Consider the following 25393-nt stretch of genomic DNA (forward strand, 5'->3'; position numbering starts at 1 on the left):
ATGGTGTGGTGGTGGCTGATGGAGCACCTGTGTTTTCTTAGTGTTAATTATTAGGCCAAAATTAGCACAGACAGCAGAGAATTGATCCATACTTTGTTGCATCTCAGTTTCAGAGGCTGCATTGAGTGCACAGTCATCTGCAAACAGAAAATCATGCACCAACACTCCCTCCACTTTGGTCTTGGCTTGTAGCCTTTTCAAATTGAAGAATTTACCATCAGTATGGTATCTGACCTTGATTCCATGTTCATCCTTATTGAAAGCATTTGACAACATGACTGAAAACATCATGCTACAAAGCATGGGAGCAAGCACACAGCCCTGTTTCACTTCACTGGTGACTAGGAAGGCACGAAAGCATTGTCCACTATTCAGAACTTGGGCAAGCATGCCATCATGAAATTGACTTACAAAATTGATGAACTTCTCTAGGCAACCAAATTTTGACCTAATTTTCCAGAAGTCCTCAAGACTAACAGCGTCAAAGGCCTTGGTCAGATTTACAAACATTGTGTACAGACTTCTGTTCTGTTCCTGGCATTTCCCCTGGATTTGTTGGCTTTTGGTGCTCCACTCCCCCATGGGGCTTCTTCTTCCTTTCTGGTTTTGGTTGCTCATTTCTGGCAGCTACCACATAAACTGGAGACATCTGTTTCCCAGTGCCTATGAATTTGCTTTGTCGCATTGAAAGTTTCTAAAAGATGTGGTCTTGATGTGGGTACCACAATCCTGTTACCACCATGTGATACTTAACCTCTCTTAGTCTGTTTCCTCACTTGTCAGATGGGGATATTACTTTTGTTACTTAATAGGATTCTTGGTAGGATCAAATAAGATTATTGCTTCTCTGGGAAGCTAAGTGGTGCAGTAGATACAGCATTGGACTTGAAATTAGGAGGATTTATCTTCATGAGTTCAGTTCAGCCTCAGACACTAACTGTGACCCTGGACAAGTCACTTAACCCTGTTTGCTTCAGTTTCTCATCTATAAAATGAGCTGGAGAAGGAAATGGCAAACCATTTAAGTATCTTTGCCAAGAAAACCCCAAATGGGGTCATGAAGAATTGGAGACAATGAAAATGACCAAATAACATTGCTTCTCCAGCTTCGAGGCCAAAGTTCCATTCCAATACCTTATTTAGTATAGAGGTCATACTGGACTCTCAAAGTTAGTGCCACTGAGTATAAACTCCAGTATGTCTTACCAAGCTGAAGAGACTTCAAGTGCAGACCCATAGACTGTATCTATCAGTCAAACATCAGTCAAGATACTCATCACCAGTCAGGAGGTAGGGTGATAAGTTTTTTGGCCAGTGTAAGTCTGGAAGATTAAATCCTGCAGCGGTTATAATCTATGTTAGGAAATGGAATAACAAAAGATTAAAATCATATATTCTGGAATTACTGAAGTCTCTCCAAGTATTCCATATGCTCCTGAGGGGTAGGTAAAGACTACTTTTTCTCCCCTTTCCCCCTCAGCAAAATCTAGCAGATTGCCTTGCTAATAGTAGACACTTAATACAAACTTGTGAATTTGTTTAAATGTATCAGGTATTTATGTACCTTTTTGGCAAACATACTTTATCTAGGAATACCATGATAAACTGATTGGGAAACAGTGCTCTAATAATTTAAATTAATTAAATTAAAATAGAAACTTCCAAGAGTGGCTAGTACTCCGTGGGAGTGGTTTACATACTGGGGTAAATGAATTCTTCTACATCTACAAAGTTCATCTACAAAGTACAAAGCATCCATTCTGGTTAAACTCTTTTATGTCTTTTCACTTCAATTCTCCCTCAAAAGAAAAATCAATCTGGGAACTTATGTTTGAATTTATATTCTTGAAATACATGAAAAAATAAAGCATAACCAGTAGAATTTTTGTACCCAGTTAGCGATTATAATTAGTCATCTAAAGAAATGAGCACAAGTTGATAAAAATAGTTTTTGATGGATTGACATCACTATTACCTGAAAAAAGTCCACATTAATAATTGTTTCCTGTATTCCATATGTGAAATTCCTTTATTCCTTTGGAATAGGCAACCATTTCAATGGATGAACTCTTAGAAATGAAAGCACCATTATTATTCACAGCTAGTTAAATTTTTAGTATTGTTCTCAGTGTCTATAGTAATTTCAAAAATGATCTGTTGGGTGTATCTTACAAAAGAGGAAATGGAAAAGTGTCTAAAGAAAAGCAATTTAAGACTCAAAGCTAATCACTGATTTATTATTCTGATTGTTGTGCCCTAACAACACACAAATACTGAAATAGTGCCATTAAAAAGTATTGGTGGTGGTATTAATCACAGAATGTTCTCTCTCTTTTTAATTCCAAGAAACAAGGCTTAAATTGTATTATAGCCATGCTGTGTTTTATTCATTTTTGAGTTATTTTTGTTTGCACAATTAGCATGATTTCTCTTCCTCATCCAAAAAGGATTAAAAGGATCCACAAAAAGGATTAAAAGTTTGAAAGATGAGAAAAAGTTAGAGAAATTGGGATTATTCAACTTGTGCTTTGTTATTGATATAGAAAGACCTTTAGGAAGAATCTATAAAGAAAATATGTGAGGAGAGAATAATAAAAATAAACAGCAGAATCACACAATTAAGAGACATTTATTCTGGGGACATGTTTTGGTGCTTGTGTTACATAATATGTGATGGCTAGATTTGAAGGAAAAAATTCTTTCTTTCTTTCTATTCTTTCTATAGGCCTATGTTAGTGGTAGTGTTCACTATATACTTCTTCCCCAACATTATTATTAATGCTACTTTTCATTTCCATGAGATATTGAGATGTGAAAGGGGAAAGGAATGTGGAGTGTATTGTTACTGTCTTTAAAGTCCATACATGTTGATTTGTGTATGCTGACAGCAAAGTCAGTAAGGTGAGCATAGATGTGCCAGCTGCACCTCCTTTCTCAGTAAGCATTTCAGCAGATATGAAAGACAGGTGGAGCTCTTAGAATCTCGTAGATAAAGTTTTGAGATCTACTGATTGACGGCTTTATTTATAGCTAAGAAGTATATAGCACTTTGCATTCGTTGGTCATTTGATCTTCATAATAACCCTGTGAAGTAGACACTACAGGTATTATTATTATTATAAAGGGTGGGGGGATTATAAAAGGAGTCACCCAATCATTGGGATCATACTTTTCTTCTTTTATCCCCAAGCATGACTTGCCCATTGACAACTTGTTAAGAGAACAATTGACACCTCCTAACAGGTACTGAAGTCCATAGTCTACATTCTTCATGGGTGAAGGAAGGCTCTCAATCAGCTCTCCTTACATTAGCTTTTTTTCATTATGGTTTGCCCAGATGTGCTCCACATGCTTCTAGTTGAACAGATGTGACTTAGCATTTGGTTATATGGGAGATGGTACGGAATATCTGCTCATTATGATTTACAGAGATCAAATGGATTTGTCCAAGGTTATGCAGCTAATAAGTATCAAAGGCAGAATGGAACCCCAGGTTTCTCCTGACTCCAAGTCCAGCCCATTTTCTATAACATAGCACTGCTCTTCTGTGACCATGATGACATACAGCTCTCTGACTACAAGACTTGATATGAGAGAAGGTTATTAATAAGACAAGGTAAGTAGAATAAGTTGGTAGGACAAGGCAAAAATTCAGTGAGAGCAGAGAAAGGAGTTGAAAGTGGCTTTTAAAGTGTTAATGAGATACTAAAGAGATGAGAAAGAGATCGACATTTCCTGTGTTGACCTTCACTTGCAATTGTCCATAGCAGTTCTCTAAGGGTGCTGATATGAAGGAAGGCAAAGACTAAACGATCTCATTTCCAAGAAGTGTGGATAGCATGAAGGTAGAATTTTTCAGTGATTTGTAAAGAGTATGCTTTGTTTATATTTCTGCTGTGACCAAGTACTCCCATTTATGCTTCAAGTATAGGCCGGTCTCTCTCCTAGAAGAGTAGGAAAAAGGGCTTAAAAATATTCCACTCTCCAGGTTGTTAGTGAAAAGAATGTATTCCTTAAAACAATGGAATAAAGGCTTCTGTGTGAAAATGAAGAAGAAAAAGAATCTGAAGAGGGAGACAGAATCTTAATGTGTATTTATCACAAGGTTGAAGGGTAGAAGAATGTTAAGTAGAAAAGAAAGGGATAAAGGGCCAATGAATGAATAATTGGAAGTTAGAAGCATAAAGCTCTTCCTGAAGAGGAGGGATCTGTATAAGTTGTAGAGGAAGTAGTTGCTTTTCCTTTAGAGGAATGATGCTATAGATTCATTGGCTCTGTTAGGTGTGAAATCATCCAGGAAAGGTCAGAGGAAGAAGTGAGCAGTGGTGGTGATGGTGGGCATCGTCCTGCTGAGAAGTCCCAGAGAGCTACTTATTGACATAATCATAGTAGTGACTTGTGCTGGGAACCTCTGAAAACTTGTCAAGCAGATGACTTCTGCCCACTTCTGGTAGTTCACATGAGCAAAAATGATACTGTTAGAATGTTGAAAGAAATAAATAAAACATTGTTAGAGTTGATAAAATCTTAGGCAAGAAAGTAAAGATCAAGGAAGTTAAAAAGGCAAATTTGGAAAGTGAATGGGTGGCTAAAAAGAGCACCTACCTCTCAGGGTTTTTGTGAGGATAAAATGAGCTAAAATTTATAAAGTATTTTTTTCAACCTTGAAGCAGTATATTAATGCTGTCATCCTCATCCTCATCATTATGTAAAACTAGTATTTGGATTTCTGTATCACTATTTTAATGTCCTGGCCAGAGCTGTAGTACAATGATGATAATGAATTTGCTGGAAGGTGGGGGAAGACTTTGAAGAAGACGCTTCCTTTACCTCTCTCCATTCTCACATAGTTTTAGTACATCCAATTTTATGAATCCAAGTTTGGAATTTTGGGGTTTTTCTCAACATTAGATATCCAGTTCTAAGAAAGCTAAACTGCACAAAATAAAGAATTTTGTTAAAATATATGGGAGGAATTCTCTAATTAGTAACACATAAATCTAGAATAAGTTGAAGTACAGAGAAAATGGACTCTTCAGAAAAATATTAACTCGACAAAGAACATACAAATGATCAAAATAACTCCTATAACAAAGTTCTTAGAAAAGTAAGGTACCCAATTGTTCTTTACAAGAGGATTGCACCAGATTATAATTGTTACCAATTTCAGACTTACTGGGACCCGAGTAAATGTGAGGGATTTCCTAAATCCTAAAGCAAAAAAAAAAAAGGAAACAATGCCAGGACTCCACTCATTGGGCTCAACTAAAGGAGATCCAGAGTTTAGTAAGTAGCTTCTTTTCCTCCAGGCCACCAGAAAGGAAGTCAGAGCAACCTCAGGAACTTGTTCTCCTGTGATCAGCCAGAAGGGAAGATCAGGAGAGGCAGAGAGAGAGGCTACTGAAGACCTATCTGATCCCATTCTGACCCCATGCCTACTAATTCCAATCAAATTAGGTCACATCCAGTAAATGTCCCCAAACTTGTATTTCAGCTCTTCCTCTCTCAAAAGAGGGTGACTTAACAGCCCTTTCTACAAGAAAAATCAATTCCTGTTAGCATAGGGAATCAGTCATGTTAGGAAGGTTTTGGTCACCACTCGTAAACAGAAAGGCCCACTAGGAACCACTGTATTCAACTAAGAAGGATTTACCTTATTTTACAATAAAGGGGTACCTCCTCAATCCATTCACTTGAAATGATAGGAGCTAGGTGGGTGGAGAGGCCAAGTTATTCTATCTGCCCCTTCCCCTCTCTCCCTAACCCCATCTCTATTTAAACATTCAGTTACAAAGGAGTCAATTGACAGATGTGATCTTTCCAAGGGTAGCAGGAACCTGGGGGGAACCTAGCCTATCCTAACAAATGTGGTAAGAAGGTATTTTCTGAGAGTTGTACAAATTTAATCTGAAGGGCTTGGAGAGGAAGGAGGAGGGAGGAAATTTTCTCTAAACAAGATATGAAGATTAGTTACAAAGTAAGAAAAAAAGCAGGGATGATACCCAGACATAATCTTCACAGAGTCCGTCGTATAATTCATGACTTGATATGTCTGAAGAAAACAAGAACTAAATATCCCAATTCAAGGAGGAAATTCCTTTTTCTCACAGGCATCATTTGATGGGATGAGGACTATGACTGCAGTATGACTCGGTAATAGTAAAACATATTCAAAAGAAGGGAGAGAGATATAAAGGGCAAGGGTAGCATTTTACATTTTCTCACAAATTCTGGGATGAAGCAAGCAAAACATGGTGGAGATTACAGGAAGATGTCAATAGAGCAGAAATACAAGTGATATTGATATTAGAGACCACTTGCTAGGTAATAGTAGTAGTAGCTTGTATTTATATGTAAAATGAGTTGAAGGAAATGACAAAGCACTCCGGAATCTTTGCTAAGAAAACTCCAAGTGGGGTCACAAAGAGTCAGACACAACTGAAAATGACTGAACAACAACATTTACATACATTACTTTAAGGTGTGCATATGTTAACTTATATGTTCACACCATACCTTTGTCAGATAAGATAGATGCTGTCCTTCCTATTTTACAGTTGAGGAAGCTAAGGCAAAAAAAGGTTAAGTGACTTGCCCAGGGTCACACATTTACTAAGTACCTAAAGCCATATTTGAACTCTGATCTTCTGATGCCAAAACTTATGCACTGTCTACTGTGCCACCTAGCTGCTTATTTCTAAGAAAAAAATAGAAGGAAAAAGATCGCCGCCTTTGCATATAGTCATGTAGGAGTGGTGACATGTTCCATTTGGACATATATTAGATCTCACTTTCTTCCAAAAGAAGAACAGCTGGTAATTTATTGACTTAATGATCATTCTTAAAAACAAAGAATCCAATAAGGGAGAATTTATATTCTGGATCCGATTCAGACCAACAAAGGAAGACTGGATCTTGGAGGGTGGAAATGGTAGAAATCTTGGAAAGCTTAGACTTTATGATAAAGAGAAGCAAACCAGTCATGGTCTGACTTGCTCCTTAGATTTTGAGAGCAGATTTCATGTATTATAAAATTCTATGGAAGACGTAAGCCCAAGAAAGATGGGAGTCATTTGAACATTTGGAGTCATGATAACTTCTCTGACATAGTATCTCTCATTTATATAGACTTTCAAGTTTTACAAGCAGCAGTAGATATATAGTATCTAATTTGATCCTCATTCCAGCTCCAAAGGCTATTCTTCTTCTTCTTCACACTTTACAGATGAAGAAACTGATGCTCTAAGAGGTGGCTTGACCATGATGAGCTAACACTACTAAGAGGGCAGAATTAGAACCCACCTTTTGCCCTGCTATAAGTCCAGGACTCTTTCCACCATGCTGCTTGACAGTTGACAGAGTATTTCCTGATAATGAGCCCATTCTGACAAGTGTCTTTAAAAGCCACGGAGTCCTAAGTAAGAGTTATGACCATGAAAGGAGAACCCATCATGTTTTTGGAGTGAGGGATAACCAATGATTGTGATTCACTAGTCCTCACAGACCATCAAGGGATCTAGAGCAGGGCATTCTTAACCTTTTTCAGTATGTATTGTGGACTCTTTTGGCATTTTGGTGAACCCTTCTTCGGAACAGTGTTTTTACACATAAGATCACAAAGGAAACCAATGTAATTGAAATACAGTCATAAATACACACACACACACACACATTTATTTTAAAGAAAACAAGTTCATGGACCTCAGGTTAAGAGCCCTCTATCTAGAGAAAGCCCACAAGTTTGTTGTGTGTGTGGACCCCCTTTGACTGATTTACAGAAGGATATGGAGAGCAATTACATACGAGGAAGAGGTATAAGTGGATTGCATTGCTGACAGCACCAACTTTGGGATCACAGATTCACTGAAGGATTGAACTGGGACTAGCATGACCTCACAGGATGGTTGTGAAAACAATTAAATACAGTGTACATTAAGGAGCTTTTCTGATAGGCAATCCTCCAAGGCACCACCATTTACTTCAGTTTCCTTGACAGGCCTCAAGTGGCTATCCTCTTTCCTCTTCCCAGTCTGCTTTTCTGTACCCCTTTATGTCTCATCCTGTTGGACCCTAAGCTCTTTGAGGACAAGGGCAATCTTGTTTGCTGTTTTGATGGGGGGAGAAGGAAGTATGTCCAGTGCTTAGGATTTAGAGCTAAGTTATAAATTATTCAGCTATTTATCATTTATCTATATGTGTGTTAATATATACTGAGTGGAATATAGATATTTTTAACATCACTTTCTAATCAAATAGACTGCTAGAATGGTATGTTGGGGCTGATATAGGACCATCCTGTTCAAGATGATGGCTGTGTCATGTGTAGTTCACGAAATATCAATGCAGTCACCTAGGAAATATTTGTCATATTTGACCCTACTATAAGGCTATCTGAGTATCTGGTTTTTAGGCAGTCTTGTAACACTGTCTGACCACTGACCTTTCCCCTGGGTATACTTGAAGTCACCTGAGTTAGAATGAGATGAAGATAACTGCACAGTGCTTTGCAATGTATTTATTAATTCATAACTATAGGTTGGAACCTTTTAGAGATACTCACTTTGACCATTTGTAAGATCGAAGGGAGATGGAAAAATAGTTTCACCATGAATTTCAGAAAGTCTAGGGACACTTAGAACACTTTCAGAAATGAGGCTGGTTTTTCTTGAGATATCTGCAACCCGTTTTTAAGTGGCAATTGTTCCCTTCGAGTCCTTTGCTTTGCTAAGAGGCATTTATCATATTTGGGATATAAGTGTGCATACCTCTTCTGCCAAACATTTTTTTAAAGACCACTGGTCTGTAGTCAAGGTGGGTTTTTTGGGGGGAGGGTTTCTTTCATAAACCCTCTGTACTAGTCTAGGAACCTTGCTTCTGTCTTATTCTCTTGGGGTTTCTTCTGCCATTGGCAGGAGTGTACAAACAAGGACCTTAACATACACAGGAGGGCCTGCTGTACAGGTTCTTAGATCTGCTTTTCTAAAAGGAAAGCAACTTTTGAGGAGTCAACAATCACTTTAGTCAAGCACATGTATCATTCACTAAGTTCAAAGGAAAAAGTCAGCACCCTGAACTTCAGAGAAAATACAGAGAAATCAAGATCAACAGATATGGCTTCCAACTCTCTGACATAAGTAATACATACATCATAGATCAAAAGACAGATCCAACTTTCTGATCATTACATACATACATAGTTACCAGAGAGAGAAGCACCAACATCTGGGTTTTCAAAGCCAGGGGGCTCCTTAGCAGCTGCCCAGAATCTCTACTGGCCAAACAAACACTTCCAAAGAGTAAGTCCCAAAGTGAAACCTCACCTCAGAGTATTTATACATTTTTTAGAGCCAGAGGGCATCACAACCCTTGAGAACCACTGCCTCATTAACAAAAGGTGTGGACCTTCCTGCAAATCTTCCCCAATCAAACTCCCCTTAATGGGCATGCCTGTTAATGGGTGGGGAAGATCTTCCCATTAAGAAGCAAAATTATATTAACAATAAGAAAAAAATGCATTATCAATACAAGGGGTGGCTGGGATATGGTATCCTGAGAGTTGAATTTTGAAACATGAGCAAATGACTCAATTATTTTAATGAAAGTGTTCTTTTCTGCAGCACATATTGAAAGATGGGTGTGTGGAGATAAAATATGTTTTGGAAGAAACAGTCCTCAACAAATACTGATTGTTTGGGTAGATTGCTGAAGCATATTTTATAGAATATAGCACAAAAGACAAAGTATCTGATTCAAAAATCTTATAGTGCAAGTTAGTCATATGCTACTTCATAACTTTGAAATGTGTGGGTGACTTCATAATGTGGATGAGGCTGTCCTTGGACAACCACCCATAAATGAGCTTCAAGAAGAAGAACATTTAGGGGAGAGAACGAGTAGATTTGGCACACAAAACTGAAAAGCTTTCACTGGGAGTGGTGTGAAAATTGGCAAGATTGGATGAGCGTGAGACATCAAAGGGAAAAAATAAGAATAGAGGCTTCAAGGAGAATGTCACATGGAATTTTCTGGAGCACTTAAGCCTGAAAACTGGAAAAGTAAGTCAGAATGTTTCAAAGTTGGAGAGCAACTTAATTCAGATAGGAATGAGACAATCAAATCATCATCATCTTAAGTGACTCGGAAAAGAAATATGTAAAATATGAGATATCAAAAAGTCAATAAGAGTTTATGGTAACAAAGGAAATTCAATACCAACAAGCCATTTTTTTTCAAGAGCTGTTAGGGAAGAGGTGGGTAACCAGAGGGTTGTTGTTCCCGATCCGTTATATTTGGGTGTTGTGTTTCCTGACTCATAGAGAGAATCCTGAAAAGGCCTTGCTAGTTTCCAGGAGTCCAGAGGTACCCTTTGAGTGCTGAGTGTGGGCTAAGGGTCAAAAAAAAAATGGATCCTGTTGCTTCCAGAATCAAACACAAAATGTTCTATTTGGAATCCAAAGACCTTCATAACCTAGCCCCCTCCTATCTTTTCGATTTTCTTCCACCTTACTCCCCTACAAGTACTCTTTGATCCAGTGACACTGGCCTCCTAGGTGTTACATGAGCAAGGCATTCCATATCTTGTTTCCCAGAATTTTCTCTGACTGCCCCCAGTGCCTAGAACTCTGTATCTCTTCATCTCTGATTACTGACCTCCCTGACTTCCTTCAACTTCTAACTAAAATCCCACTTTCTTCAGGATGTCTTTCCAACCCTTTTTAATTTCAAGGCCTTCCTTCTGTTTTTTTGTTGCTCAGTCATTTTTCAGTTCTGTCTGACTTTTCATGACCCCCTTTAGGGTTTTCTTGGCAGAAATACTGAAGTGGCTTGACATTTCCTTCTCCAACTCATTTTACAGATGTGAAAACTGAGGTAAACAGAAGTCACCTAAGTGACTCGCTCAGGATCACACAGCTAGTAAGTATCTGAGGTCAGATTTGAACTCAGGAAGATGAATCTTCCTGACTCCAGGACCAGTACTCTGTCCACTCATTTATTCCTCATATAGCTTGCTTTTATATGTTTGTTTGCATATTGTCTCTCCCATTAGATTGTAAGCTCCTTGAAGGCAGGGACTATTTTTTTTGCCTCTTTTTGTATCTCCAGTGTGTGGCATAGTACACAGTACCTGGTTAATTGATTGTTGTCCTACATTCTGGAAGAGGACCAAAATGACCTCACCAAGTTGGAGTCAAGGTACAATGTGTTGGACTCATAAAACCAATATGAGCTTGGAAGTCTCTACCATAGGATGGGCACAAATAGTCCACATGAATATTTGGAGTAGAGATATCTCTAAAGTTGAGCATCTCATGTTTCTTTTGAACTACTGCATTTCTGCTTCACTCATACAAGGCAGTGCCTTCTTTGACGCAGGCATGTCATGCTGAGTGGTCCTTTGCCAGCGTCTCCTACGTCACACAACTGATTCGAAACTTCTTCAGAGAGACTTTGAGAGTGTCCTTGTATGGCTTCTTATGACCTCTATGTGAGCATTTGCCTTGTGTGAGCTCTCTGTAAAGTACTCTTTTAAGTAAATGTATGTTTGGTATTGGAACAATGTGGCCAGCCCATGGAGTCACATTCTAATAATAATAATAAATATTGGTTGATTGATTGATTGAATATTTGCTTAGTTTTACCATACTTATTGAATTCCCTTCATATATATGAGGAAACTATATTCTTCTACTGGCTGATATTGTAGCACTGGAGGATACTGGAAAGCTCTGGCATTGAAAATGAGTATTTTATTGCAGTGGTATGGTTGATAATCAGGTTGGGTGCTGAAACCAATAACAGTGGAAGTCATTGCTGAAATATGTTTCAAGTCAGAACCAAAGGCAAACTGATTGTTCTTTCTTTCTTTTGTAGGCCCATGCTAAAGTCTGGCATCTCTACAATACTTCTTTTCGTTCAACTCAAGGAGGACAAGTGTCTATTGCACTTAGCTCCCATTGGATCAGTCCCCGAAAGATGACTGAACATGACTTAAAAGAATGTCAAAAATCTCTTGACTTTGTATTGGGCTGGTTTGCTAAACCAATTTTCATTGATGGTGACTACCCACAGAGCATGAAGGAAAACCTTTCATCTCTATTGCCAAATTTTACTGAATCTGAGAAAAACTTCATCAAGGGAACAGCTGACTTTTTTGCACTTTCCTTTGGACCAACACTGAGTTTTCAGCTCTTGGATCCTCATATGAAGTTTCGACAATTAGAATCACCAAGTCTGAGGCAGCTCCTTTCCTGGATAGACCTTGAATATAACCATCCGCAGATATTCATTGTGGAGAATGGCTGGTTTGTTTCAGGCACCACCAAGAGGGATGATGCCAAGTACATGTATTACCTCAAAAAGTTCATTATGGAAACTTTGAAAGGTAGGAGTGTTGCTAACACATTAATTTCCTGCAAAAAACTCATTAAAAATAATGTCTAAGCTTATTAAATTCCAATATTTTAATATTTATTAACTATAACAATAATATTATTATAACAATAACTAGAACTTGTATAGTATTTTATAGTTTACAAAGCACTTTACAGTTATTATCTCATTTTATCTTCATAAGAACCTGGCAGGGAGGTGCTGTTATTATCACCATTCTTACAGATAAGGAAACTGAGTTTAAGTGACTTGCCCAGAGTCATATAGCCAACAAGATATGTAATGGCAATAGTAATGCTCAGCACTTACATAGTGCCTTTCCAATTTGAAAAGTTGAAAATTTTTTACAAATAATGATATTAGTTTCATTCTATAGAGGTTAGAACTGGGATACAGTGAGGAAAATTCTGAGTTGGGAGTCTGAACTCTTTCTGCTAGATCCCATTAAGAACAATGCTTCTCCCTTCCCCCCCAAAATATATAGCTCCTAGTTTATGTGCTTGTATGCTATTAAATGATGGTAAAGAGCATAAATCTGTCATTTTGAATATAATACATCAGAATGTCATAGGAAAATAATTACACAATAGCTTTTCTTTACTTTTAAAGGCACTGTCTTTGAATGAAATGGAAGTTGTTCCATTGCTAGGAAATTAGAATTAGTTTTGTGAGATATGGTACCATGAGGGGAGACTTCTTTGTGGGGTTAACATTAAACTCTAGGTTTGATTGCAGCCTTGCATAATTTTTTAAAAAAAATTCATTTACTAAAGCATGCACATTATACTTAACCTAAGTATTTAAATAATAGAACTAAAGATCTATTTAAATTAATTTTTAAAAAATTGCTGGAGTGCTGTTGCTGAAAGATGCTTTTAAACTAAAGAGTGTATCTTTCACTTTTAACTTTAGTGGACCATGCAGACAATTATTAATTTGTACTTTTGAAATTATCTCAGAACCATTAAGCATTTAAGAAAAGAAATTAAAATTTTCCCCTAATAACTTTGAGATAGTTCTAAAAATCAAAAGATTCCATATTGGCATTATTATATACACTGCCAAGTGGGTTATTATAAATAAATATCTTAATTATGAGGAGTTGCATTTGTTCATTTATATTTTAGAGATCTGGGGACTTCATATAATGTATTACTCATAAGACAAATGAGTAATTCAAGGTTATTTTGTCTTTTCTTCCCTCCCTCTCCCCTTTCCTTTCCTCCTACTAGCCATCAAATATGATGGAGTCGAAGTCATTGGTTATACTGTTTGGTCCCTCATGGATGGCTTTGAATGGCACAGAGGATACAGCATTAGACGTGGATTATTTTACATAGATTTCCTAAGTCATGATAAGAAGCTGCTGCCAAAGTCTTCAGCCTTGTTTTACCAAAAGCTGATAGAAAGAAATGGCTTCCCTTCTTTACCAGAAAATCTACCAATAGAAGGGACATTTCCTTGTGGCTTTGCTTGGGGAGTTGTTGACAACTACATTCAAGTAAGTCAGCTGTCACAAATCAACAGTCCCATCAAGTCTTGTTTCTAGTAAGTAGTGTTTCATTTTTAGGCTGAAAATAGCTATACACTTTCAATTCTTTGGGCCATACAGTTCCATAATGATGCGTGGCAAACACCAAATTTGATAAAGTATACCTTCCACAAAAAGATTCCTACTTTCATAATGAACTTGAAGCAGTGGGAAAAAGAGGAAATTAAATGTATCAAGTTTTAATGAGGAAGAAACAGTATGAGTTCAGTTATCCTTCAGTAATTCACTATTCTTCATTTATAAAGCTAAATATATTCTTAATGTTAATATTCACTGTGGTATGTAATTACTACAAGACAATCCATCTAGAGATATTTGTTGGTATTCTCAGACTCAATGGAATTCTTTTCTCTCTCAAAATTTAAAGGTAGTAGTCATTTTTAGAGTTGCATTATATACTTTTAAAAACAACAGGCTTGAATGGAAAGAGCATGTAGATGTGACTGCTGAGCCACAATAGTGCTATTTGAAGGATCATGGAGTGAAGGAGAGACACTGCAAAACTGAAGGAAAAAATCTCCCAGTTTTTTTTTTTAGAAGGGAAGAGAGTAGAGTTTGCCAAACTCTAAGCTAGTAAGCTTAACTTTGATTACCAGGAAGATTTTAGAAAAGATTTTTAAAGAAAAGGTTATGGAGCATCTAGAGTCAGCACTATTTCATCAAGAATAGGTTATGCCAGACCAGTATTATTCTCTTTTCTGACATGGTAACAGCTAGTGTAATGCTGTGCTGAGATTCTTAACCTGAGGTACAAGGATAACCAAGGGATCCATGGATAGTTAGGTTCCAGGTTTGTGGAGGGAGCTGCGAATCAAAAAAAATTTGATAACTATACTTCAATATAATTGTTTTCCTTTGTAATCCTATGTATTTCATTTTATTCATATTTTATGCATAAGCAATGAAAATATTAGTCTGAGAAGGTATCTGTTGGTTTCATCATATTGCCAAGGGGGGTCCATGACGAAAAAAAGGGTAAGAACTCCTTATAATCTAGATAAACTTAATCTAGATTTTAGCAAAATATTTATCAAAGGAGCTCATTCTATGTAGCAGATAGCCTGCATCCCCACATGGCTCAGTGATGTGGTGAAGAAGAAAGACATGGGAGGCGGGAGAAGATAGACCAACTCCATTTATTGATCTGAGGGTCAGGGTATATAGAGACAGAAACTGCAAGTGTACGTGACATTCTGCTCGTCTCCTGTCTTTTTGATTTGATCAGTCTTATTGTCTTAAAGACCGTTAGCCTAGAGGGCATCTATTTTACATATCTCTTATTTTCTGTAATTCTCTTGTTTGTCTCACTGAGACAGCAACATGGTAGAGGGGAGCATGAAGAGCCGTTCCGGGATGATAATGAACACAGTCTCAGTTTCCCCGAAGGTCTATCTTGATCTTGTCAACCACACTCCACCCTGGCCCTCAATAATTCTATTTTTGGAATCTTGGACTTTATTTATATGGATAGTACCTATGATTTCATTAGTATTTGACTCTCCCAAGTGAGGAAACTCCCTCTACTAACTTAGCTTGGCAACTTTTCTACAACTTAGAGTGTTAGACAGCTACCAAGAACACTAAATGCCTGACCTAGAGTCACAAAGCCAGTCAGTGTCACATTTTCTCTGGATGTCCTCTATGCCTGAAATGCTTTCCCTCTTCCCCTCTCCTTACTGACTACTCCTTTTAAATTCCAAATAAAATCCTGTCTTTTACTCTTAAGTCCCTAACCCCTCTTAATTCTAGTGCTTCCCCTCTGCTGATTATTTCCCATTTATCCTGTAGATAGCTTGCTTTGCATATATTTGTTTGCATGTCTCCTCATTAGATTGTAAGTTCCTTGGGGAGAGGGATTGTCTTTTGCCTCTTTTTGTACTCCTAGAGCTTAGTACAGTGCCTGGAACTTAGTAGATGATTAATAAATGATTATTTATTGATTGATTGATTGTCAGAGGCAGGACTGAACACAGGTCTTCTTGGCTTCAAGACTGGCTCGAGATTATGTCTCTCTCTCTCTTTATATATATAGTGGCATTTGCCACTATACATAATAGTGGCAAAATTGGTTGATTTAGAAAGACTCAAAACATTTCCTTATAGCTTATTTATCTTCATGATCTGAATAATAGAAATCTAGAAAAAAACTAGTCTTGCCCTTTTTGGAGCTACTTTTAGGAGCCACAGTACCTTACGATGACTGACTAAATGAAAAAACTTTCATCAAGTGCTTACTATGTTCTAAGCACTGTGATACTGCTGGATATAGAAATATAAATGATCAATAATGACCATTTATTTTGTTTTCCTCCAGTTTTGTTTCAGTTCTATAGACCTGGGCTTATGCAAGGTGTCCCAAAGGTCTTCTGACAGGTTTAAGTTTACACAAAGACTTTTGGCAGACCTTGCTTGTTGAATAACAATGAATAATACTGATAAATCTTTAAAAGAGTGTAAGTAGAACTGATGTTTTATTACCCAGTAAATGGAATTTCCTCTCCTTATAAAGAGATTACATGAAATGTGAACCACTTCATATTGTGGACCCAAACGAGAATATGTTATGTTCAAGACACTATTCTAGGCACCTTGGAGAATACAAAAAAGAACTGATTTGTTCTTTCACTAAACATTTATTACATGCCTAGCATGTATTAGATTTTTCCTGTTTAAGTCTGGGCCCAACTCATTATTCTTATTTACTATCTGTACAAAAATTACATTCTCATGGATAAACCCTATGGATCTTTCACCTATCTGAATGCTGTAATATGGATAATAGGTATTTTTCATTCGTTTGGTTTTTCCTTTGTTGATTATTAGCCCAAACTCTTGAGTGGCTGTGAATCACTTCCAGAAGGCTCTGCCTTGTTCTGAGGCTTGATTGAACCAGCAAAATGACATAATGTCATCCTCAAACAAAGGTATTTAGAGCACCTCAACATATAGATGGAAAGCTTCCAAAACTTAGACTGTACTAAATCTCCTCCATGATGATGGCAAACACCTTAGGTGAACATACATCTCTCTATTTTGTGGTGAGCCTTCTCTGTTGAGAGGGGCCTCATGTGGCAAAGGTGCTGTCATTGTGTATAGCTTGAAGGGAGGCAGAATAGACATCTAATCTCTTCTCCTCCCACCCCTCTCCAAGGGATACTTTCATTCCTGCCAAGAGGTTAGGGCCAGAGGCTCCTCTGTTCTCCTTAGAGAGAGGGTATAGATCTGTGTACTCTTCTTTGTTGTCTAAGGGATGTGATCAGTTTCCATCTAACTAATGACCACTTTGTTGTTTTGAAGAGAAAGGGGAACCCCAAGTTCTATATCTAAGATGACCCTTTTTTCACCAAATACCAGTTCTACAATGAATGTGCATAGTGAATAGCAAAGAAATCAATTTATCCAAATCATAGCAAAAGAGAAAACAGAGAAGTTATACATAGGAAAATATATACCACACTATACAAAGTGAAGGAGCTCTCCTATTAGGAGCAAGATGACTCAGCTCACCCAAGAGAGTGTCCTGGATCTCATTACCAAAGGGAAATTCCATGAAGTCTCTGGAATACAAGCTGGAAATAGGGACATGATAGAAACTTATCTCACCTCTCATGTCTTCCCAGAGTCTTTTGCTTCAGCAGCCTGAAGTGGGGTGGTGTCTTCCATCTTCTCTTTCAAAGTTAGAAGCCAAGAGCACCCAAATGATGAATCCCCCAAAAGGAACTTGGGAAGACTGAAACTGTCTTATCTCTCATCAACTTTGCCCTGTCCCTTGTGCAAGGCAGGGCAGGGCAGGACATTCATCTCCACCAATAACAAGGAAGTCCTATACCAATAGGCTTTGGAACAAGGGATCACATAGTTAATAAACTATAATAAACAGACTGTAAGAGTAGATCTTGTATTCTCTATATCTTTTATTCATTTGATATATTTGTGATGATAAAGATATGTCTTACTATGGAATGCCACTTTTGAAAGTCTGCTTCTTCCCTTGAGGCATATACATACCATTTTCATAAATATTTATATAAATGGGAAATGTTTTGTTTGTTTTTTTTAACTTTGTAAATCCTTTCTATCTTTTTTCTGTTTGGCATCTTCTTTTTAGTTTCATGTTTAAATTCCCTTAGATTGACTTTGCTTAGTTGGGGTCTCTTGCCAAAATTTCTTTTAAACTCTTTTTCTATATTTTATGATGTAACAATACTCAATATCTTCCATTGTCCTTCCCTGTCAGATTTTTATAAATGAGTTTTAGTATAATAAGCTTCTGTTGTCCTAGGCTGCATATCTTTCTGAATGACAAGTAAGTCAAATATTTGCCAATAGGCATTTAAGCCACTTTGGGATTTCTCATTATAGTCAAATCAGTTAAACTATATCATTTAAACTTCTGCATGAAATTATTGTCATCAGTGTCTATAAACTTTCTTCCATCAATATCTTATTTTTTGTTATCAATAACTTGTTTTGTAGGTTAGATTGGATTTGTTTTAATTTGATGCCCTATCTTTTTTTCTGTTTTCTTTTTTCTTTCTTCTAACTTCATTTTGATTCTCTTCATTTTTATCTCTACTCAGTAAGTTGGTGGTTTGACTATATAGATAACTGATTCAAGAAAGATTCCCACTCTAGTAATGAGTCATTTCCTGTGGAGAACAGACTTAATTACCTTTGGGAAATTGCAAAGCTCCTTTAATGACTTCAAAATTTTCGCTGAAATAAAGCCCATCTTTTTGACACCAATATTACACCAATGTTGTTGTATAGCCATAGATCTTGAAATACTGCAGTCTCTGAAGTATTAAGGATGAGCAGCATTTAGAAGACAGTGGAAAGAACAGACTACAACACATAACAAATGAGAAACTCCTGGAAAGAATTGGAGTAAAGGAGAACATCAGAGAGATACTTGATTTGTTAAAAAATGTGACAAGAATGAGGTAAAACCAGTTGATAGCTAGTGTGCTTCACTGATATCCTTACAGTGGTAAGAGAAAGTGAGGAAGGCCCCCAGCATGTTGGGTGCACCCACTATGTCAAACATGGGAAGATAAGAAGAGCAGTCACAAAGATGGGGAGTCAAAGGATGGGTTTCAATTTGGATCATCGGAGATCACATTCAGATTCATAGGGTCATAAATGTAGACATGTATTTGCATAAGCCACTATATTCAAAGCACAAAAGAAAAGACAATAAATCATGAGGAGCTTAAAGTCTACAAAGAAAGAAAGAATATGTTCATAAATAACTATCTTATAAGGTAGATAGAACTTAGAGATGGAAGGGACATAAGTGCCCATCTATTTCAATCCATATCTGAAAAAGAATACCCAGTGCCACATACCCCACATTTTGTTATATAGTTTCTGTTTGAAGATCTCCAATAGAGGAGAACCTACTCCCTCCCAAGGTAGCACTGGGATTACTCTAATTGTTAAAAGATTTTCTTCACATCAAGACTAAATTTGTCTCTTGGTAGTTTTGAGAATAGAATTTGATTCCTCTACCTTTTAAAAGATGAAATTATTATTAAGGCAAGTCAAGAAGATATTACCTCTCCTATTGGAAGAGAGAAGACTGCAGCCAATGTCTGGATAACTGAAGCCCCTCCTTTCCCTATCAGTGTCATACTTTTATACCAGATTTGTGATTCAGTTCCTAAACTACTGATTTTTTTCTTCTTCTTTCTTAATATTCAGTATATTCCAAAGATAAAATCATTTCTATTTTTTCCTTTCACTGATTTTCACACAAAATGTTCCCTCTCTGATTCCTGGATTTTCTTATGTCAGTGTATCTTCTTAATATACAACACTACCCCTGTTCCTTTACCTCTCCTATTTCTTTGGAATAGAGTAGCCATAGTCTAATCATGAGTTTCATTCCACCAATCTCAGTGATTGCTACAAGATCAAAATTACATTCTTCTCTTAGGATCTCTAGTTCCTCTTGATTGTTGCCTAAATTTTAGGCATTTGTATGAGACCCACTGGATCACTGCCTTATTGTGGTAGGGGGTTTGTAGAGTTCAATGAATCTACGAGCTATGCCATACGGGGTTACCCAAGACAGACAGGTCACAGTAGAGACTTCTGAAAACAGATGATCCACTGGAGAAGAAAACGGCAAACCATTCCAGTATCTTTGCCAAGAAAACCCCATGGACACTACTAAAATGCTAAAAGAGATGTCATCAGAAGATAAGCCCCGCAGGTCTGAAGGTGTCCAATATGCTAGTGTAGAAGAACAGAGAACAACTACAAGGAGCTCTAGTGCCAATGAAGCAGCTGGGCCAAAGTCCAAAGGAAGCTCAGCTGCCAATGTGTCTGGCAATGAAAGGAAAGTCCAATGCTATAAAAATCCATACTTCATAGGAACCTGGAATGTCAGACCTATGAACCATGAAAATCACGATGTGGTCCTACAGGAGGTAGAAGGATTAAACATCGATATCTTATGGGTGTCAGGGAGCTTCAATGGATGAGAATGAGTGATTTTAATTCAGATGATCACTACATGTACTACTATGGGCAAGAATCCCTTAGAAGAAATGGAGTAGCCCTCAGGGTCAATAAAAGGATGAGAAAAGCAGTGTCAAGGTATAATCTTGAAAATGACTGAATGATAACTGTTTGAATCCAAGGCAATCTATTCAACATCATAGTAATAATACAAATCCATGCTCCAACCACTGATACCAAAGAAGCCAAGGTTGATCAGTTCTATGAAGATCAGTTATATGTTCCATACGACATCTTGAAATAACACCCCTCCCCCTCCAAAAAAAGATGTCATATTCATCAATAGGGATTAGAATGCTAAAGTAGAAAATCTAAATGTAATTGGAATAATAGGTAAGTTTGACCTTGGAATACAAAATGAACCAGGGCAGAGAGTTTTGTCAAAATAACTTGCTGGTCATAATAAACACTCTTTTTCAATAACCCAGAAGGTGATTCCACACATGGATATCACCAAATGGTCAATAGAGAAATCAGACTGATTATGTACTTTGCAGCCAAAGACAGAGAAATTCTATAGAGCCAGTTAAACAAGACCTGGAGCTGGCTGTAGATCAGATCATGAGCTTCTTATTGCAAAATTCAGATTTAAATTGAAGAAAGTACTATGTAGCTATGACCTAAAAAAACATCCTTTATGAATATGACATCGAAGTGATGAATAGATTTAAAGGATTAGATCTAGTAGAGTGCCTGAAGAACTAAGGACAGAGGTTCACAATATTGAGCAGAAGGCAGAAACAAACAAACAGAAAACATTTCAAAGAGAAGAGAAAAAAACCAAAATGACTGTCTGATGAGACTTTGCAAATAATTGAGAAAAGAAGAAAAAGGAAAGTGAAAGATATACCCAACTGAATGCAGAATTCCAGAGAATAGCAGGGAGAGATTAAGGTTTTCTGAAATGAGCAATGCAGATTACTAGAAGAAAACAACAGAATAGGAAAAACTAGAGACTTCTTTAAAAAATTAGAGATATCAAGGATGAATTTCATGCAGAAATGGGCATGATAAAAATTTAAAAAGGTAGGTATTTAATGGAAGCAGAAGAAATTTAGAAGAATACCCAAGAGAACTATACAAGAAAGATCTTAACATCACTGAAAACTACATGGTATCATTACTGATCTAGAGCCAGACATCCTGGACAGTGGAGTCAAGTGGGTCTTAGGAAGCATTACTAACAATATGGATAGTGGAGGTGATGGAATTCCAGTAGAACCATTTAAAACTGTAAAAGATGATACTGTTAAAGGACTGCACTTAATAAGCCAGCAAATTTGGAAATCACAACACTGTGCTTTGGAAAGCACTGGATTGAAAAAGATTAGCTACATCCCAATCCTAAAGAAGGGCAATGCCAAGGAATATTCAAATTGCCAAAAATTAGACTTATTTCAAATGCTAGCAAGATTATGCTTAAGATTCTGCAAGCTAGACTTCAGCATTATGTGAATTGAGTATTACCAGAAGAGCAGGCTTGTTTTTGAAGAAGCAAAGGAACTAGAGACCAAGTTGCTAACTTTCACTAGATTATGGAGAAAGCAAGGGAGTTCCAGAAAAATATCTACTTCTGCCTCACTAACTGCACTAAAGTCTGTGACGGTGTGGATCACAACAAAAAGATGGGAGTACTAGATCATTTTACTTGTCTCCTAAGGAAACTGTATGTGGGCCAAGAAGCAACAGTTAGAAACAAACATGGAACAACTGATTCATTTAAGATTGGAAAAGGAGCATTACAAGGCTGTAAGTTGTCAAAATTCAAATGATTTATTTAATTTATATGCAGAGTACATCATGCGAAATGTCAGACTGGATGAATCAAAAGCCAGAATTAAGGTTGTTGGGGAAATTATCATCTCAGATATGCAGTTACCACTCTGATGGCAGAAAGTAAAGAAGAATTAAGAAGCCTCTTGGTGAAAGAGGAGGGTATAAAATCTAACTTGAAGCTTAACATAAAAAACGCTAAGATCTTGGCACTGGTCCCATCAGTTCCTGGCAAATAAAGGAAGAAGAAGGGAAGTGGTGTCAGATTTTTATATTCTTAGGCTCAAAGATCACTGCAGACAGCATCTGCAGTCATAAAATTAAAAGATTCTTCCTACTTGTAAGGAAAGCTATGGCAAATCTGGACAGCACATTAAAAAAGCTGAGGCATCACCTTGCTGGTATAGTCAAAGCTATGCTTTTTTCCAGTAGCAATATATGACTGTGAGTTGGACTATAAAAAAAGCTGAGCACCACAGAATCTATGCTTTTGAATTGTGGTGCTGGAGAAGACTTCTGAGAGTAAGGAGGCAAAATCAATCAATACTAGAAGAAAATAATTCAGGCTGTTCATTAGAAGGTCAAATTCTAAAGCTGAAGCTCAAATACCTTGGCCACATAATGAGAAGATGGGACTTATTGGAAAAGACCCTGGTGCTGGAAAAGATTAAAGGCACAAGGAACAGGGGCAGCAGAGAACCAGATGAATGGATAGCCTCATGAATAAAATGAATATGAACTGATATGATGTTCAACTCCCTTTTTTAGATGATAATACAGTATAAATTATAAATACAGCATAAATTTACCAGGCAAATAAAACCTTATCGGCCTTAGGTAGACTCTATCCCTAGCCAGGAACCTGGCATTCCTATAATTTTAAATTGTCATCCAGAAATTCAGATCTCATTCTTAGATAACATGTTCTTAGCTGTTTACTTTCCAGATCATTTTTTAAAAATTCTTTATCCTTTTCTTTTTAATGGGTAGCAGTGAAGAAACCACTGCTTGTATCCCTGTGGTTTTCAGGTTCAGACTTCATGAATTTGGCAATGCTACTTGGTTCCTTCTGGCAGTCTCTTTAGTTCCTATATGAATCATTAAAAAATGAGCAGCAGTCATCTATTTTGACACAGAAATAGGAATACTTGAGTATATTTGGGGAATAGGGAAAAGTCCTATTTGACCAAAAATGGAGGATGCATGATATACAGTAGTAAAAGATAAATCTAGCAAGGTAGGATGGAAACAAATACTATAATGGAGGGTCTTGAATGCTAAGAAATCTCAACAATTCACCTCCATGCCTTGCTTTTCTTGTATATGACGCTCCATCTCCCAACTCCCAGGATTTCCCCTGGCTATCCCCCATGCCTGGAACACTCCACCTCATTTCTGCCTCCTGGCTTCTTAGACTTCCTTCAAAGTCTCAACTGAATTCCTACTTTCTGCAAGATGCCTTTTCTAGTCCTCCTTAACCTCAGTGATTTCTCTCTAATGATATCTCTAATTTGTCCTGTAGGTATTTTGCTTGCACGGTCATTTGTATATTGTTTCCCTCATCATACTGTAAATGAGTCCTTTGAGATCAGGAAATTTTTTCCCTTTCTTTGTATCCCTAGTGCTTAGCATAATGCCTAGAACATAGTAGGTGCTTAATAAATATTAGCTTGATTAGATGACAAAAATTCAATTAGACAAATACTAATTGTCTGCTTTGTGCAGGGCATTGCACTAAGTGTTGGGAATACAAAAATGAAGTCAGAAAGAGTACATTCCTTCAAAGGAGCTTCCACTCCAATAGGGAGCCATAGGAGGCTTTTGAATAGGAAGCAATAAAACCAGAGCTGTGTTTAGGAAGATTTATATGGAAGAAGAAGGCACAATGGTGGGCTGGAGTGGCCAGAGATTAGAGCAAAACAGTTAATGAGGAATACGATGTGAGAGCTATTAAGGATCTGAACTAGGGTGGTGACAGTGAGAATGGAGAGAAGAGAATGAATGTGAGAAATATTACAAAGGCAGAAATAATAGACTTAGTGACTGAATTTGGTAGGGGCACGGGAAAGGAAAGAGTAAAGGATCATTCAGTGGTCTTCAACTCTGAGTGCTGGAAGTATAATGGTTTCATTAATAGGAATATAAATAGAGTCCAGAAGCAGAGGCTATGCTGTGCTCTGTAGTGACAATCCAGAGGAGCCCACTATTGGCGGCCAGCTCCCAAATGCTCAGGCTCTGTCACCTGTTCACAACATCTTTCTCTCTCTCTCGGGTCTGCGTTTGGTCCCTCTTTTGGTACTCCAGGAGATTATTAAGCTGGACAAGTGAGCACACCAGTGTTACTTTGAGTGTGCTTCAGTCAAGTTATTTTTCAAAATTTGACCAGGTGCATACTTCTTCCAGCCCCAAATCATCCTTAGCTGCCAGAATTCTTTCGTGAATTGAACTAAATATCTCTTTTCTTCCCCAATATTTAGGATTGTTATTGCCACAATTTTTTCTCCCTATTTTTCTTTCTTTTTCAGGCAACCAGTTACCATCTAGAACTTTCCTTTGGTGTCCTGCTAGTCCCATGACTGTGGGGTCCTTTCTTCCATCCAGGGCACTGTTCAGTCAGAGTCAGCTGTTTTAGAGGATTGGTGCATGGTACAATAGAATGGGCACTGGACTGGGAATCAGAGCACTAGGGCTCAAATCCTGGCCCTTTCAGTTAGTTGCCATTTGATCACAGACAAGTATTTTAATCTCACTGGGTCTCAACCTTCTCATTCATAAGATGAGAGAGTTATACCTGATAACTTCTAAGGTCCCTCACCACTCTAAGTCTCTGATTTTATGACCTTCCTGTTCACAAGAGCTGCTACACAAACCTGATGATTTGAAATGTATGGAACTGTCTCTGAAAGATGAGGTGATACTGCCCCCCAAAGACTATATACTTCCACCCACTGTCATTGGAAAATAGGTGGAGATCCTGAAGTATTTTCAGGTCACCTTCATTGAACACACTTGCCATGGTTCTAGGCATCACAGTTCTTGAAGTCAGTGCTTCTAACTGCCCTCCCAGATGCTCTCTTTTCCTACCATTTAATGAAAGGGGAAGAAGAAGCTGCTTTCAGAGTTTGAAGGTATAAATTACTGAGTTGTCTCGGT

The 25393-nt window shown here is 37.5% G+C and overlaps 1 protein-coding gene across 1 annotated transcript in view; it reads left to right on the forward strand.

Annotated features, from left to right (window-relative positions):
* Positions 1-25393, forward strand: part of KL (klotho) — a 64230-nt gene that overhangs the window by 21484 nt on the left and 17353 nt on the right. Inside the window, exons 2-3 of the mRNA XM_072616413.1 lie at positions 11872-12382; positions 13623-13891. Coding sequence (XP_072472514.1) covers positions 11872-12382; positions 13623-13891 — 780 coding nt within the window. The remainder of the gene's footprint in view (positions 1-11871; positions 12383-13622; positions 13892-25393) is intronic.

This window comes from Notamacropus eugenii, chromosome 5 (assembly GCF_028372415.1).
Source record: "Notamacropus eugenii isolate mMacEug1 chromosome 5, mMacEug1.pri_v2, whole genome shotgun sequence".
In the NCBI taxonomy this organism is placed as follows: Eukaryota; Metazoa; Chordata; class Mammalia; order Diprotodontia; family Macropodidae; genus Notamacropus; species Notamacropus eugenii.